The sequence below is a fragment of the Acipenser ruthenus genome, chromosome 4, assembly GCF_902713425.1.
Source record: "Acipenser ruthenus chromosome 4, fAciRut3.2 maternal haplotype, whole genome shotgun sequence".
In the NCBI taxonomy this organism is placed as follows: domain Eukaryota; kingdom Metazoa; phylum Chordata; class Actinopteri; order Acipenseriformes; family Acipenseridae; genus Acipenser; species Acipenser ruthenus.
Genome location: NC_081192.1, coordinates 27,889,997 through 27,904,477, shown reverse-complemented (window position 1 = coordinate 27,904,477; position 14,481 = coordinate 27,889,997). Strand labels below are relative to the sequence as shown.

General features: G+C 38.2%; 1 protein-coding gene across 2 annotated transcripts in view; it reads right to left on the bottom strand.

The window, feature by feature from the left end:
* LOC117399708 (cytochrome P450 7B1) overlaps positions 1 to 14,481 on the bottom strand; it is a 90,164-nt gene that overhangs the window by 23,323 nt on the left and 52,360 nt on the right. For both annotated transcript variants that reach the window (XM_033999056.3, XM_033999055.3), the window contains exon 2: positions 282 to 418. In XM_033999056.3, coding sequence (XP_033854947.3) covers positions 282 to 418 — 137 coding nt within the window. The remainder of the gene's footprint in view (positions 1 to 281; positions 419 to 14,481) is intronic.

The window sequence follows — 14,481 nt, the reverse complement described above, 5'->3', positions numbered from 1 at the left end:
AAGGTATACACCCCAAAAAAAAACCCTCTGTCTTAACTTTAAATAGGCTATTTAAAACTTTATCCTGTCAGTTTACTATGTAAAGAACCTAAAGAATTCATTTTGGCAGTTTTTGCAGTTTTTTTTTTCCTCCAGGTCACGGAATGTTGGTCATTTCTGCAGTGGTAAGCAATTTAAATAAAACTATGTGATGTACCCTGCTAAATGTTTTTTTTTTTTTTTTTTAATTAAAAATAATTACAGAAATAAATGTGTAACAATTTAAACAGGGAAATACCTACCAGCAATGCGTATTGTAAAGATATCTCCATATTTTTCCTTATGAACACTGAGAAATTTCTGTGCATCTTTACCGAACTCAAACGCTTTCCCAAGAAAGGGAACCCATCCTTTCACTAGAGGTGGCTCCCCAGGTCTCCTGTGAAAACAAAAGCATTTCATACGAAATAAAATAATACTGCATTGTGTGTTCTGTACTGTACAGTTGTGAGTCCACTGCCAAGTTTGACACATCTATGAGCAAAAGCGTACATGAAGGCACAGGGAATACACCGAGTTCTAGATTGATGGCTACTTACTAAAAATAAACAAGACTCATAATGGTTTAAAATGCACAAACCATTTGTTGCTTAATAAAGGCTACTTTAATGTAGCTCACATTTTGTTAAAAAAAAAAAAAAAAAGCATGACGTTATCCTGATCCCATGTTACTCCAGGTCAGACGCACTTTCGATTTTTACTTTTTCAAACATGTATTTGAATCAGATTTTCACTGTAAGATAAAATAAGTCTGCTGAAAGACACAAAGCAAATCTCTACAAACAATGCAGACACTACATCCCATCTGTGAAGGTGACCCATTTTGATTAATCACATTATATTTACTGGCTCAGATCTAATAAAAGACCAGGGGATCACCAGCTTTAACATCATACACGACACAGAAATGCATGCAGCCGGATTAACCTGTCATGTTCCAGTTTTTCGCAGGAATTATGGTATTTGTGTTTCCCGAAAAAGAAAATATTACAAAATGTTGTAATTAAAATGTAAAATCCAGAATAAAGGAAAAAGTAACATAAATGTAAAAGTGTTCAGGCTGGGTTACATTTTTACTTTCTGATAGATGTATAATGAAAGCAGCTTTCATTTGGTCTTCATTTTGTAACATTTAAAACAACCCATATGACAGGTTAAGGTAATGCACGCTTACTGTGCCCTAGAATGCTGATAGTTAATTCCTTCCAAGTGGAACAAAAAATAAGACTGAGACTAATCCAAGATTACAGGAGAGATGATAAAATCTCGACCTCTGACAGTTTACACCATAACCTCAATTATCCTCTTTAAGCTCGTAAAAGGTTTGCCATTTACCAAAAAAATGAATACAAAACATCAATACATACTAAGTGCCAGTCGTTGTCTGCCTTCACTTCAAGGGGTGGACAGTGCTCAACAAAGGTAGCATTGTGGCTAATATTTAGACAGGCTTTTTGTCATATTCTAATCTGATGCATCAAATTTCACCCTCCACGCTCTGTCAATCGGTCAAAAGCTGTATTCTTCACAGACATTCCGCGGGCTAAAAAGGACGCATCTTAGAAATCTAGGGGGGAATTAACTTAATGCTCTGGCTATTTGGGCTCACATCAAGGAGATGTTTCTGTAGGACCCAGATGTGTGAGTCGTTATTTACTTTAGTCATGCTAAGCTAAGCTTTAGCAGTAATAAGATGAACCCTGCTAAACGCCATGTCAAGGCCATGTTTACTTCGGAAGAAAAGATAACACTAATTCAACTTATGACCTACAGTACCTACACCAAAGCAGAAATCCACCTTTTTTGGTGCATTTTTGCAGAAATTGTATTTTGTCCCCTTTCATCCAAAAAAAAAAAAAAAGTTCACAAAATATGCACAAAGAAAAGGTACAATTAAAAGAAATGACCAGCTATAAAAGCAAAATAGTTCTACATTTCATAAAAAAAAATCTATTTTTCATATTGTTTTATTTTTTAAACCCACATACTATCAAAAAGATAACACCAACTTCATGATGATCTGGTACCACGTGGCTTTCTAATATACATTTAATGTAATTAAAATACTATAATATAAATGAGTAGCGCTAGTGCTTTGGGGGCTGTATCACACACCAGTCTGACTGCTGTCAAGTATTTCCTGATCTTACTTCATATCATTATTTATATTTAGTATTTTTTCTAAAAGATCGATTAAATCTGGTTGTTAGACTACAGTGGTTAATGTTGTGTTTCTTTCCCACCCTTAATAAATACAGGTTTTCCAACATCCACATATCTAATGGATCAATAAAACATCCACTAACACTGTATCCTTTCCTACAAGAGCAATGTTACAATATTGGCATGCACAGGCATTTAAGGAATTAAAATGTACATACAGATGTATACATTTTGAGAAAAAAAGTGCTGTGATTTAATTAATTGGCATTTACTGAATATGCTGAATAAAAAAAATCAAAAATAAAATCTACTTTTCCCAATTAAGGTAACAACCTTGGAAAAAGAAATACACAACACAGGTTCAACATGTTATCACATGTCTGCAATTCATAAATATTAGCCACCTGTTTAAAACATGATGCATTCTCATTTACAGCAGTTATTTTGTTAAAAATTATATATATATATATATATATATATATATATATATATATATATATATATATATATACACACAATGCATTGTCGTACCTAATCTTTTGTTTGACCTGTATACCTTCTTCATCTTTTCTGCAGCTATGCAATAAAAAAAATATATTGTCTAGCTGGCAGACATGAAGAGTTAACATGAGGCTTATTTCTCCCCACTAACCATACATGGAAATGTCACTCCACAGGGCGCTGTAGTGGTTCTGCTATGGTTTCTTATTATTACAGAACACAGATTGCTGCTTAAGAGCACAAAATAAAGGGGTTATGATATATACAAAAAAGTATGTACTGTTTTGGGAGAAATTGCAACAGAAACCAAGTTTGTGTATCTATGATTGAAATCTAAAATGATAAGACTGTCAATAATATAAAACAATGACCATGTTTTTGAATACTGAATGGGCTTTAATTAAAAGTAAAATTAAGAAATATAATTTTTGTATAATGTTATGGGAGAAGCTGATGGAAAACGTCTCTTTGAATCAATCGCTTACTGATAAAATCTAGGATTGTTTCTAATGAAAAGCTAGTAACATAATTTTTTATACAGTAAATAAAAAGTTCCATATCCTCACATTTGTGCTTCTTTTAGATCATTTCTCATTGTGACCAGTTAAATTAAGAGGAAATAATTAACATTTTAAATGTCAAATTAAATAACAGCTTGCCAAGAGTCTAACATTGTCAGTAAACCTAACATCCATTTGTCTTTTCACAAGTAATCTAGAAAGTAGCTTGCCAAAAATTCACAAAATCTCCAAAATTTCAAACACTTCACACGAGACACTGTTAAAAGGTTATGCCAATACTTGCGATTTGAATTTATTATTGGTGCAATTAATGTTAATGCTCCTGACGTTGTCTCGTCCATATCAAGGCAAGTGCCAAATGTGCTTGGGCACAAGGCCCTTTATTTAAAGGACCTGCATACAATTGTACAAGCAGGCTGTCAACATTTAAGTCCCATGGTTCATTCTAAAACTGTAGAAGCCTACAACACATTTATGATTGTCTACATTCCATGTAATCTAACATAAATCAACAAAAAAGTATGGTGTTAAAATACACTGACTCTAGTCATAATTCAAATGTCTTTAAAATGGCTTAGCATTTGTTAACACTTTACATGAAAGGGGAACAATGTTTGTAATATTCAATATGTACAGCACATCTGTTTGCTATTGCAAACAAAAAAAGCTGAAATGCATGTTTACCTTTACTCATCACAGTTAACAGTGTGTTCTTACTGCTGCAGGTACCCAGCATGGTGTGCCTGGCACTGAGCCCTCACGTTGTAAGCAGAACTATGCTGCCATGCATTAGAAACCCGGACTGCTCCATAGATAAGTCAGCGGCAAGAGTTTGTGGTATAATAGCATTGTAAAATATGTCCCCAAATTATACAAACGGGGAGAATGATTTGTTGAATTAACTGCTTCGGTTTCCAAGGTGAATCAGTTCCTTGATAATACAATATGTCAAATTTAACATTAGGACTGCTTTAATGAATTGCATGTGATGTTCATGAAATTGTTAAAGAAACCATGAAGAGGTTTGAACAGTCTAAAACTGTCAGAAATATAAAATGACATTTCATTTGTAAAAACATCTCAACACATTTGTCTGATAAAAACTGATTAAAAAAACCAACACTCTCATTGGCACAATTGGCAGGGGCTCTCACTTAAAATGTTTATGATTCCAGTTTCTCCACTATAGGTGGTGTATGATTGGAACAGTTTATAGATTTTGTGTCTCATGACTCCTTCCAGAGGGTTGGACCTCTAGGATTCCGACAGATTAATAATGAAAATGCTAAATAATCCATGCTGGCTCCTTTCAAACTGAGCCTGTAAAGGCTGGCATTACAGTCCCAAAGAGTTAATAGCTTGCTAACCCAACACCAGGGTGCTGAGCAGCAGGGAACATTATCGATGGTCTAAAATATTATACCATGTTTTTTAAAACTACAACTATATATATTATTCTTCTAGGTACACTTGCACACAGTTTTTGAAGGAACTCGGCAGGTAGGTTGGCCCAAACATCTTGGAGAACTAACCACAGTTCTTCTGTGGATTTAGGCAGCCTCAGTTGCTTCTCTCTCTTCATGTAATCCCAGACAGACTCGATGATGTTGAGATCAGGGCTCTGTGGGGGCCATACCATCACTTCCAGGACTACTTGTTCTTCTTTACGCTGAAGATAGTTCTTAATGACTTTCGCTGTATGTTTGGGGTCGTTGTCATGCTGCAGAATAAATTTGGGGCCAATCAGATGCCTCCCTGATGGTATTGCATGATGGATAAGTATCTGCCTGTACTTCTCAGCATTGAGGAGACCATTAATTCTGACCAAATCCCCAACTCCATTTGCAGAAATGCAGCCCCAAACTTGCAAGGAACCTCCACCATGCTTCACTGTTGCCTGCAGACACTCATTCGTGTACCGCTCTCCAGCCCTTCGGCGAACAAACTGCCTTCTGCTACAGCCAAATATTTCAAATTTTGACTCATCAGTCCAGAGCACCTGCTGCCATTTTTCTGTACCCCAGTTCCTGTGTTTTCGTGCATAGTTGAGTCGCTTGGCCTTGTTTCCACGTCGGAGGTATGGATTTTTGGCTGCAAGTCTTCCATGAAGGCCACTTCTGACCAGACTTCTCCGGACAGTAGATGGGTGTACCAGGGTCCCACTGTTTTCTGCCAATTCTGATGACTGATGGCACTGCTGGACATCTTCCGATTGCGAAGGGAAGTAAGCATGATGTGTCTTTCATCTGCTGCAGTAAGTTTCCTTGGCCGACCACTGCGTCTACGGTCCTCAACGTTGCCCGTTTCTTTGTGCTTCTTCAAAAGAGCTTGGACAGCACATCTGGAAACCCCTGTCTGCCTTGAAATTTCTGCCTGGGAGAGACCTTGCTGATGCAGTCTAACTACCTTGTGTCTTGTTGCTGTGCTCAGTCTTGCCATGGTGTATGACTTTTGACAGTAAACTGTCTTCAGCAACCTCACCTTGTTAGCTGAGTTTGGCTGTTCCTCACCCAGTTTTATTCCTCCTACACAGCTGTTTCTGTTTCAGTTAATGATTGTGTTTCAACCTACATATTGAATTGATGATAATTAGCACCTGTTTGGTATAATTGTTTAATCATACACCTGACTATAAGCCTACAAAATCCCTGACTTTGTGCAAGTGTACCTGGAAGAATTGATGCTGTTTTGAAGGCAAAGGGTGGTCACACCAAATATGAATTTGATTTAGATGTTTCTTCTGTTCACTCACTTTGCATTTAGTTAATTGATAAATATAATCTATTAACATGTCTATTTTTGAAAGCATTCTTACTTTACAGCATTTTTTCACACCTGCCTAAAACTTTTGCACAGTAGGCTCTCAAAAGTATTCACCCCTTGGACTTTTCCACATTTTATTGTGTTACAACATGGAATCAAAATTGATTTAATTAGGAGTTTTTGTCACTGATCAACACAAAAAAAGTCCATAATGTCAAAGTGAAAAAAAAAAATCTACAAATTGTTCTAAATTAATTGCAAATACAAAACAGAAAATAATTGATTGCATAAGTATTCACCCCCTTGAGTCAATATTTGGTAGAGGCACCTTTGGCAGCAATTACAGCCATGAGTCTATTCTGGTAGAGACTTCTGGATAAGTCTCTACCAGCTTTGCACATCTGGACATTGCAATTTTTTCCCATTCTTCTTTGCAAAATTGCTCAAGCTCTGTGAAGTTGGATGGGGACCTTTGGTGAACAGCAATTTCAACTCTTTCCACATATTCTCAATTGGATTGAGGTCCAGGCTTTGACTGGGTCACTCCAGGACATTGACCTTTTTGTTTTTAAGCCACTCCAGTGTGGCTTTGGCTGTATGTTTGGGGTCATTGTCCTGCTGGAAGATGAATCTTCTCCCAAGTCCCAGGTCTCTTGCAGACTTCAGCAGGTTTTCTTCCCAGATTTCTCTGTACTTTGCTGCATCCATTTTGCCATCTATCTTCATGAGCTTTCCAGACCCTGGCGCAGAGAAGTATCCCCATAGCATGATGCTGCCTCCACCATGCTTCACAGTAGGGATGGTGTTCTCAGGATGATGTGTGGTGTTAGGCTTGCGCCAAACATAGCGCTTAGCATTGAGGCAAAAAAGCTCTATTTTGGTCTCATAAGACCATAGAATCTTCTTCCACTTGGTCTCATAGTCTCCCACATGCCTTCTGGCAAACTTCTGACCAAGATTTGATGTGTTTTTTTCAACAATGGCTTTCTTTTTGCCACTCTCCCATAAAGGCCAGTTTTGTGAAGCACCCAGGCTATTGTTGCCGTATGCACAGTGTCTCCCAGCTCAGCCGTGGAAGACTGTAACTCCTTTAGAGTTGCCATAGGCCTTTTGGTGGTCTCCCTGACTAGTGCCCTTCTCGCCCGGATACTCAGTTTTTGAGGAAGGACTGTTCTAGACAGATTCACAGTTGTGCCATATTCTCTCCATTTCTTAATAATGGACTACTGTGCTCCACTGGGCAGCAGTGTGGAGTAGTGGTTAGGGCTCTGGACTCTTGACCGGAGGGTTGTGGGTTCAATCCCCAGTGGGGGACACTGCTGTTGTACCCTTGAGCAAGGTACTTTACCTAGATTGCTCCAGTAAAAACCCAACTGTATAAATGGGTAATTGTATGTAAAATAATGTGATATCTGTATAATGTGATATAATGTATAATGTGATATCTTGTAACAATTGTAAGTCGCCCTGGATAAGGGCGTCTGCTAAGAAATAAATAATAATAATAATAATATTCAATACCTTGCAAATGTTCCCCTGATTGGTGCTTTTGAAGAACCTTAATACGGATTTGCTTTGAATGTTCCTTCGTCTTCATGATGTAGTTTTTGTTAGGAAATGTACTAACCAACTGTGGGACCTCCCAGAGACAGGTGTATTTAACCTGAAATCATGTGAAACACCTTAATTGCACACAGGTGGACTCCATTCAACTAATTATGTGACTTCCAAAGACAATTGGTTTCACCAGAGCTTATTTAGGTGTGTCACAGCAAAGGGGGTGAATACTTACGCAATCAATTACTTTCTGTTTTATATTTGTAATTAATTTAGAACAATTTGTAGATTTTATTTTTCACTTTGACATTATGGACTTTTTTGTGTTGATCAGTGGCTAAAACTCCTAATTAAATCAATTTAGATTCCATGTTGTAACACAATAAAATGTGGAAAAGTCCAAGGGGGGTGAATACTTTTGAGAGCCACTATATATATATATATATATATATATATATATATATATATATATATATATATATATATACACAGTGCAGTGAAATAGGATTTGCCCCCTGTCTGATTTTGATCCTCAAGGGTTCTGGAACAATGTTCTATGGACAGATGAGTCAAAAGTGGAACTTTTTGGCCGACATGGGCCCCGTTATGTCTGGCGAAAACCAAACACTGCATTCCACAGTAAGAACCGCATACCAATGGTCAAGCATGGTGGTGGTAGTGTCATGGTTTGGGGATGCTTTGCTGCATCAGGACCTGGATGCCTTGCCATCATTGAAGGAACCATGAATTCCTCTCTGTATCAGAGAATTCTACAGGAGAATGTCAGACCGTCCGTCCGTGAGCTGAAGCTGAAGCGCAGCTGGGTCATGCAGCAAGGCAATGATCCAGAACACACAAGCAAGTCTACATCAGAATGGTTGAACAAGAAATTTAAAGTTTTGGAATGGCCTAGTCAAAGTCCAGACCTAAACCCCATTGAGATGTTGTGGCAGGACCTGAAACGAGCAGTTCATGCTCAAAAACCCACAAATGTCACTGAGTTGAAGCAGTTCTGCATGGAGGAGTGGGCCAAAATTCCTCCACGGCGCTGTGAGAGACTAATCAATAACTACAGGAAGTGTTTGGTTGCAGTTACTGCTGCTATAGGTGGCGTAACCAGTTATTGAGTCTAAGGGGGCGATTACTTTTTCACACGGGGGCATTGGGTGTTGCATAACTTTAATACATTTTTTTAATGAAATATGTATCAAATATTTGTGTTATTTGTTCACTCAGGGTCCCTTTTATCTAAGATTAGGTTTTGGTTGAAGATCTGATAACATTCAATGTCAAAAATATGCAAAAATGCAGAAAATCAGACAGGAGCCAACTACTTTTTCACAGCACTGTACAACACAATGTTTTTACTTTTATCAATGCTTCAACACAGCATAACTATGCCAATCTGGGAATGCACAGATAACTTACACAGGCAAACAATAAATAAATAAAGAAGAAGAATACATGGGACTGAAAAACACTACTTTGGAATGAAAACTTCCTCTAATGTATTAAGCAGATTGCTTTTTTTATTGTGAGAGTGTGTTTTGGCGTGTTTTACGCTATATAGCGTAATTTGAAACAGCCCTTAATTAAACTTCACTTTTTCCTTTTGTATCTCTACTTCAAAGCCAAACTTTTCATATGAATAAGGAAGTAAATGTGTGCCCAAAGGACTATACAGTTGAATATAGTTTTTTTTGTTTTTTTTTTACAGTTATTATTATTTAATATTCTGATCAATGTTATTATTTAAAAAAAAAAAAAAAAAGTTTTTCCAGATGTCTGTGCCAGTATACAATGTTGTTCAATTTATAAAACTTAAAACTTTTCTCCACTTATCTGTTCTCAGATGCAATACCAGCCACTCTGAGTCCATTTATTTTCTGCATGTCATTATTACAAATTTGAACTACTCAGCATTGTTGTCCTCCACAATTAAAAACCTGGTTATGAATACATATGACACTGAAGCACGTCCACAAAAAAGGTTGCTTACAAAACATGCATCTGTTGGCACGTCCAGTATGAGAGAAGCTTTTTTTGCTGTCAAAGTAATCAAAGGGAGGTTGCAATATAATCTATAAACAGATGCTGCCCAGTGATAAACCTTAAAGGACAAGACAGTGGGGCCAGACGTTTGAGTGACCTTCGTACTAAGGAACCTGCTGACATGGCATTGATTTAGATAGTTGTTGGCAGCGGCCTCTGATCCAGTGGCTCAAACAAAAGGTATGGACATTTATTTTTCTTATCTTTCCCCTTCAAACACAAACATTGAAACTACTGGTCAGCGGTGGTGATGGCTGTCAAAGATGCTGAATTCACTACCCAACCATGCCATTAGGTATCACATCAAAAAGGAATTAGCTGAATGAACAACATCTTCAGGCCCTGTCACTTTGCATCACTTTCAACTTTTAACAGCTGTTTTTTGAGTGACTGCAGATGCAAAATAATGATTATAACGACTACTTAGCGTTCTGTTTTTAAACATACAGTAAGCACAAACCACTCCTAATCAGGGTATCACAGCCAACATGTTCCTTAATATTGCAGAGGACCAGCCGAATTTAAAATAGGAGGCTGTGTGTTCCAGTGGTTAAAGAAATGGGCTTGTAACCAGGAGGTCCCCGGTTCAAATCCCACCTCAGCCACTGACTCATTGTGTGATCCTGAGCAAGTCGCTTAACCTCCTTGTGCTCCGTCTTTCGGGTGAGACGTAGTTGTAAGTGACTCTGCAGCTGATGCATAGTTCACACACCCTAGTCTCTGTAAGTCGCCTTGGATAAAAGCGTCTGCTAAATAAACAAATAATAAAATATAGAACTTGCCCTGCTTGTTGTAGCTTTAAGCTCATGTAAAACACAATCAAGATGAACAATTAAAACATTAATTCAAACTGAAACACAAGCTGCCTATCTCAGTCACTAGAGAAAATGAAAAGATAGAATAAAAATCTGAACAAATTGACAAAGAATATTAAACAGACCTATCAATATGCCAACAAAGTAAAACAATATGAGTATACTTTTTGTTGTACATGCCACTTTTCTCAGTAGGTCCACATGTTTCTATTCTGTAGTTTTTAAAATAAACAAATCTAGAATGACAGCACAGTATATAATTTTATGCTGCTCAATTCATTGCCTAAAAGATTAGCATTGGCGGGATTTTAAAATTGAGAGCTTGCACCACATGTCACACATCTAAAAAGACCTAATGCATAAAAATGAATACACACTTCCTTTTTTTCTAATGAGAGCATGTGGCAGGGCAGGGCCCTGCCTGTAAATAATAATATTATTGTTGCGTGGTGATTTGGTGGTGGTTGGCAGGGATGGTGTTAATTTCCTATCCCTGCCCAAATCAGTTTGGTATTGTGTTGCTGTATTTTTTGACAAACTGCAAGTTCAGTGAAGGCTCTGCCCAGCCTGAACAGTTTTGTTTTTGTTTAAACTTTTGTTTTGGCCCTTGCGCTGGTTATTTTGTAATTGTTTATTGTGTGCGAGATTTGTTTTTGTTTGACCTTTTATTTTTACTCTGTGAGCAGTGTTTTGTCTGGTATTTTTATTTTCTGTTTATTGATTAAACCGCGCAGCTTCCTTGCCTCTGAGTCTCTTTGCCTGCCAAATAACATCTCGGCCCACGACGCTACCCTTTTACAGAGCAATACAATGAAAAGGTTTGTGCCCTGCTTATTTACCTTTAATCTGGATCTGAAAAACTAAAATGACCTCAAAAAATTAAAAGGCAAAGCAGGCTGCCTTACAGCAAGAAAGCACTTTTTGAGGGCTTTAGTTTTTCAACTCTTGCCCAAAGGTTACAGAAACCTACGGCATGTTTGCATTAATGCACACTCGAGGTAACTTGAGTAACTCAAGGCACCAGTTTCCCTATAAAGCACTTTTTTATATTTTACCTTTTAATAGACGCTATAGGACTGTGGAGATCAACCTGTCATTGTTTCTTACCATTATTATTTTCTGGGCCTTATTGTGCAGATGTGTGATAATAATAATAATAATAATAATAATAATAATAATAATAATAATAATAACTACCTGACACATGGTTGATGAGGGTGGGGGCTACTGTAAAAGAATAGACTGACTAATTTATCCAAGTCGACTTTAGAAAAATCTTGGACCCCAATGGGTTTATATAGCGAGGCTGTACTGTACTATCGGCCTTTTTACTGTATACCTTAAATGCCGATGATGCCAATAATGCTGCAAATATTAGAAGGCATTCACAATAAGAAGGCTTTCCCAGATGCTAATGAGGGCAACAAAGAGTGGACATAAAATGACATGGAATCATCCATAGATGCAGCTGCTGACCTTGATGATAACAGTATTTGGGAGTCCCTAGGAGATGTGGACCAGCAGGAGTTAGACTCTTTGTTCCTCAACACAACACGAATGTGTCATCTTTCTTGTTTTGCCCACACTCTTCAGCTGTGTGTCGGTGATGGGCTCAAACAGTGTAAAGGTATGGAAAAATGCATACCTCTAAGTTGTAACTTTAAATGGCTAATTTCTAAATAAATGCATGTAGCAGTAAAATGCATGGGGGATTTTGTGTTTTTTAGGTGTCAGCTCTGCTATGTCTAAGGCTTCCTGAGTTACAGTGCTTCTTCACTCCAGCACTGTCTTCAAAGAGGCTTTTGAGAATACCCTAATAATTCAGTTTCACGGCAAATGCAATCCATTGTTTCACTGGACCATCAACAGCTCTCTGACACATGTAAAGGTGCAGGCCATGTAGAGACTGTGCTGTTGGTACGTGAATGGGCCCACCTCAAAGAGCTTGTTGAGGTGCTGCTACCATTTGCTAAGGCAACCAACCTGACACAAGGTGAGGAATTACCAACAATAACTTTAGTGATACCCACTGTTCTTGCCCTGGGTAGATATTTACAAACCTGTGTACAAAAAGCCAAGTTCCTGAAACCACTTAACATTGAGCTTCAATCCTCTATCTGGAAGCGCTACCTTGGGATTTTCAAGTGTTGGAATGACTGAGGAAGGAGTGGTTGACTTCAATAACAGCCATCCATTTGGTGAGGCAGTGTATGCTGTGGCTGCAGTACTGGACCCTGCCTTCACTTTACAATGGCTTGTTGATGTAAATGTTGAAGACTAGAGGGAAGAGATCATTCGTCTTAAAGTGAAAGGTGAGAATTTCGTGTACTTGTTTTTTTTTAACAAAATTAACTAAGCTAACTGTGTACCAGTTCCAAATACCTTTTGCCTATCTTGTTTAACTTGAATAACAACATGACTGTGATTACTGAATTGGCCTGCAGCTCTAATTGAAGTGTCTTGCTTTATTTATCTACCTATTTACTCTTCTTTTTGCTCACTGGAAAACCATTGTACTAATACTGTATTGTACATTATTCATTTAGCTATCCCAGGCTATTTCTATGATTAAAATACAATTACATGTACAGCATTACAGTACACAAAATAGGCAAGTACCATTGTTTATTTCAAGTGACAATTTATATCAAAGAAAACTAATTGTGTTCTTAATGTTGTCAATAATATAGAACTTGTGGTGATGGGGGCTGAGTCTGTGAGTAGTAGGAATAACTTTACTTCAAGCTCAAGTGAAGAAGATGAAGATGAGCCACCTCACAAGTACACCAAACTCTTCTCCTCTTACAAGAAACAACATCCCAATAATGCTAACAAAACAGCTGCCTCCCAGCTTATGAGATATCTGGAACTGACAGTAGAAACGGAAGACGCATCCCTGAAGTTTTGGGTCTCTCATAAATCAAAGCTCAACATCTTGTATCCTCTAGCAAAGAAAGTTTTTGCAGTCCCAGCATCCAGTGCACCAGTGGAGCGCGTTTTCAGTCAGGGGGAGGGACTGCTGATGAGACCCCATCGCTCTCACCTTGGTGACAAATTATTCTTAGACTTGGTGATGCTTAAGTGCAACTACAAACCTCAGACAGCAGTCTGGAACTTTCTTGTACATAAGAAAAGTTAATGATGGGGTTGAGGGAGGGGTAAAGAGGAACAAGGAGGGTGGAAAAGAGACCTCTTTGAGAGGGAGTGGGGGTAGGAAAATGGAGAGTGAAAGCTCCTCAGGAAGTTTGAGAAAAATGAAAGCATGCATTCTATTTTAATTACATGTACATTTAAACCTAGTTTCTTTATTTTTCTCTTGGTCTATATTCTATATTATTATTTGTCTCCATAGGAAATTAAATCCCACCAAATTTCCTTTCATGTGATACCTGAAACAACTATAGGGTAATGTCACTTGAGAAGAAATGAGAAAATATTTAGATATGTTATCATGTTAACTTATGTTATCATTTATTACTGCACATCCAACCCAACTGAGCACAGATATTTTTATATATAGATTGCTGATTTCCTGTAAAACTAATCAGGTTAAATCAAGCTGTCTTGAACTGTCGGAATTAATGACTCGAAGTGACTCGAGCCAGATAGGTGACTCTACTTGACTCGACTCAGCAAATTCAGTGACTAAACTTGACTCAAGCTTGGCATGTCACTGACTCGACTCGAGCTTGGCATGTCATGGACTCGACTCGAGCTTGGCATGTCACTGACTTGACTCAACTCGAGCTTGGCATGTCACTGACTCGACTCGAGCTTGGCATGTCACTGACTCGGCTCGACTCAACTCGACCTTGGCATGTCACTGACTCGACTCGACCTTGGCATGTTACTGACTCGACTCGACTCAACTCGAGCTTGGCATGTCACTGACTCGAGCTTGGCATGTCAGTGACTCGACTCAACTCAAGCTTGGCATGTCATGGCTCTTCTCTCGAGCTTGGCATGTCACTGACTCGACTACTCGAGCTTGGCACGTCACTGACTCGACTCGAACTTGGCATGTCACTGACTCGACTCGAGCTTGGCATGTCACTGACTCGACTTGACTC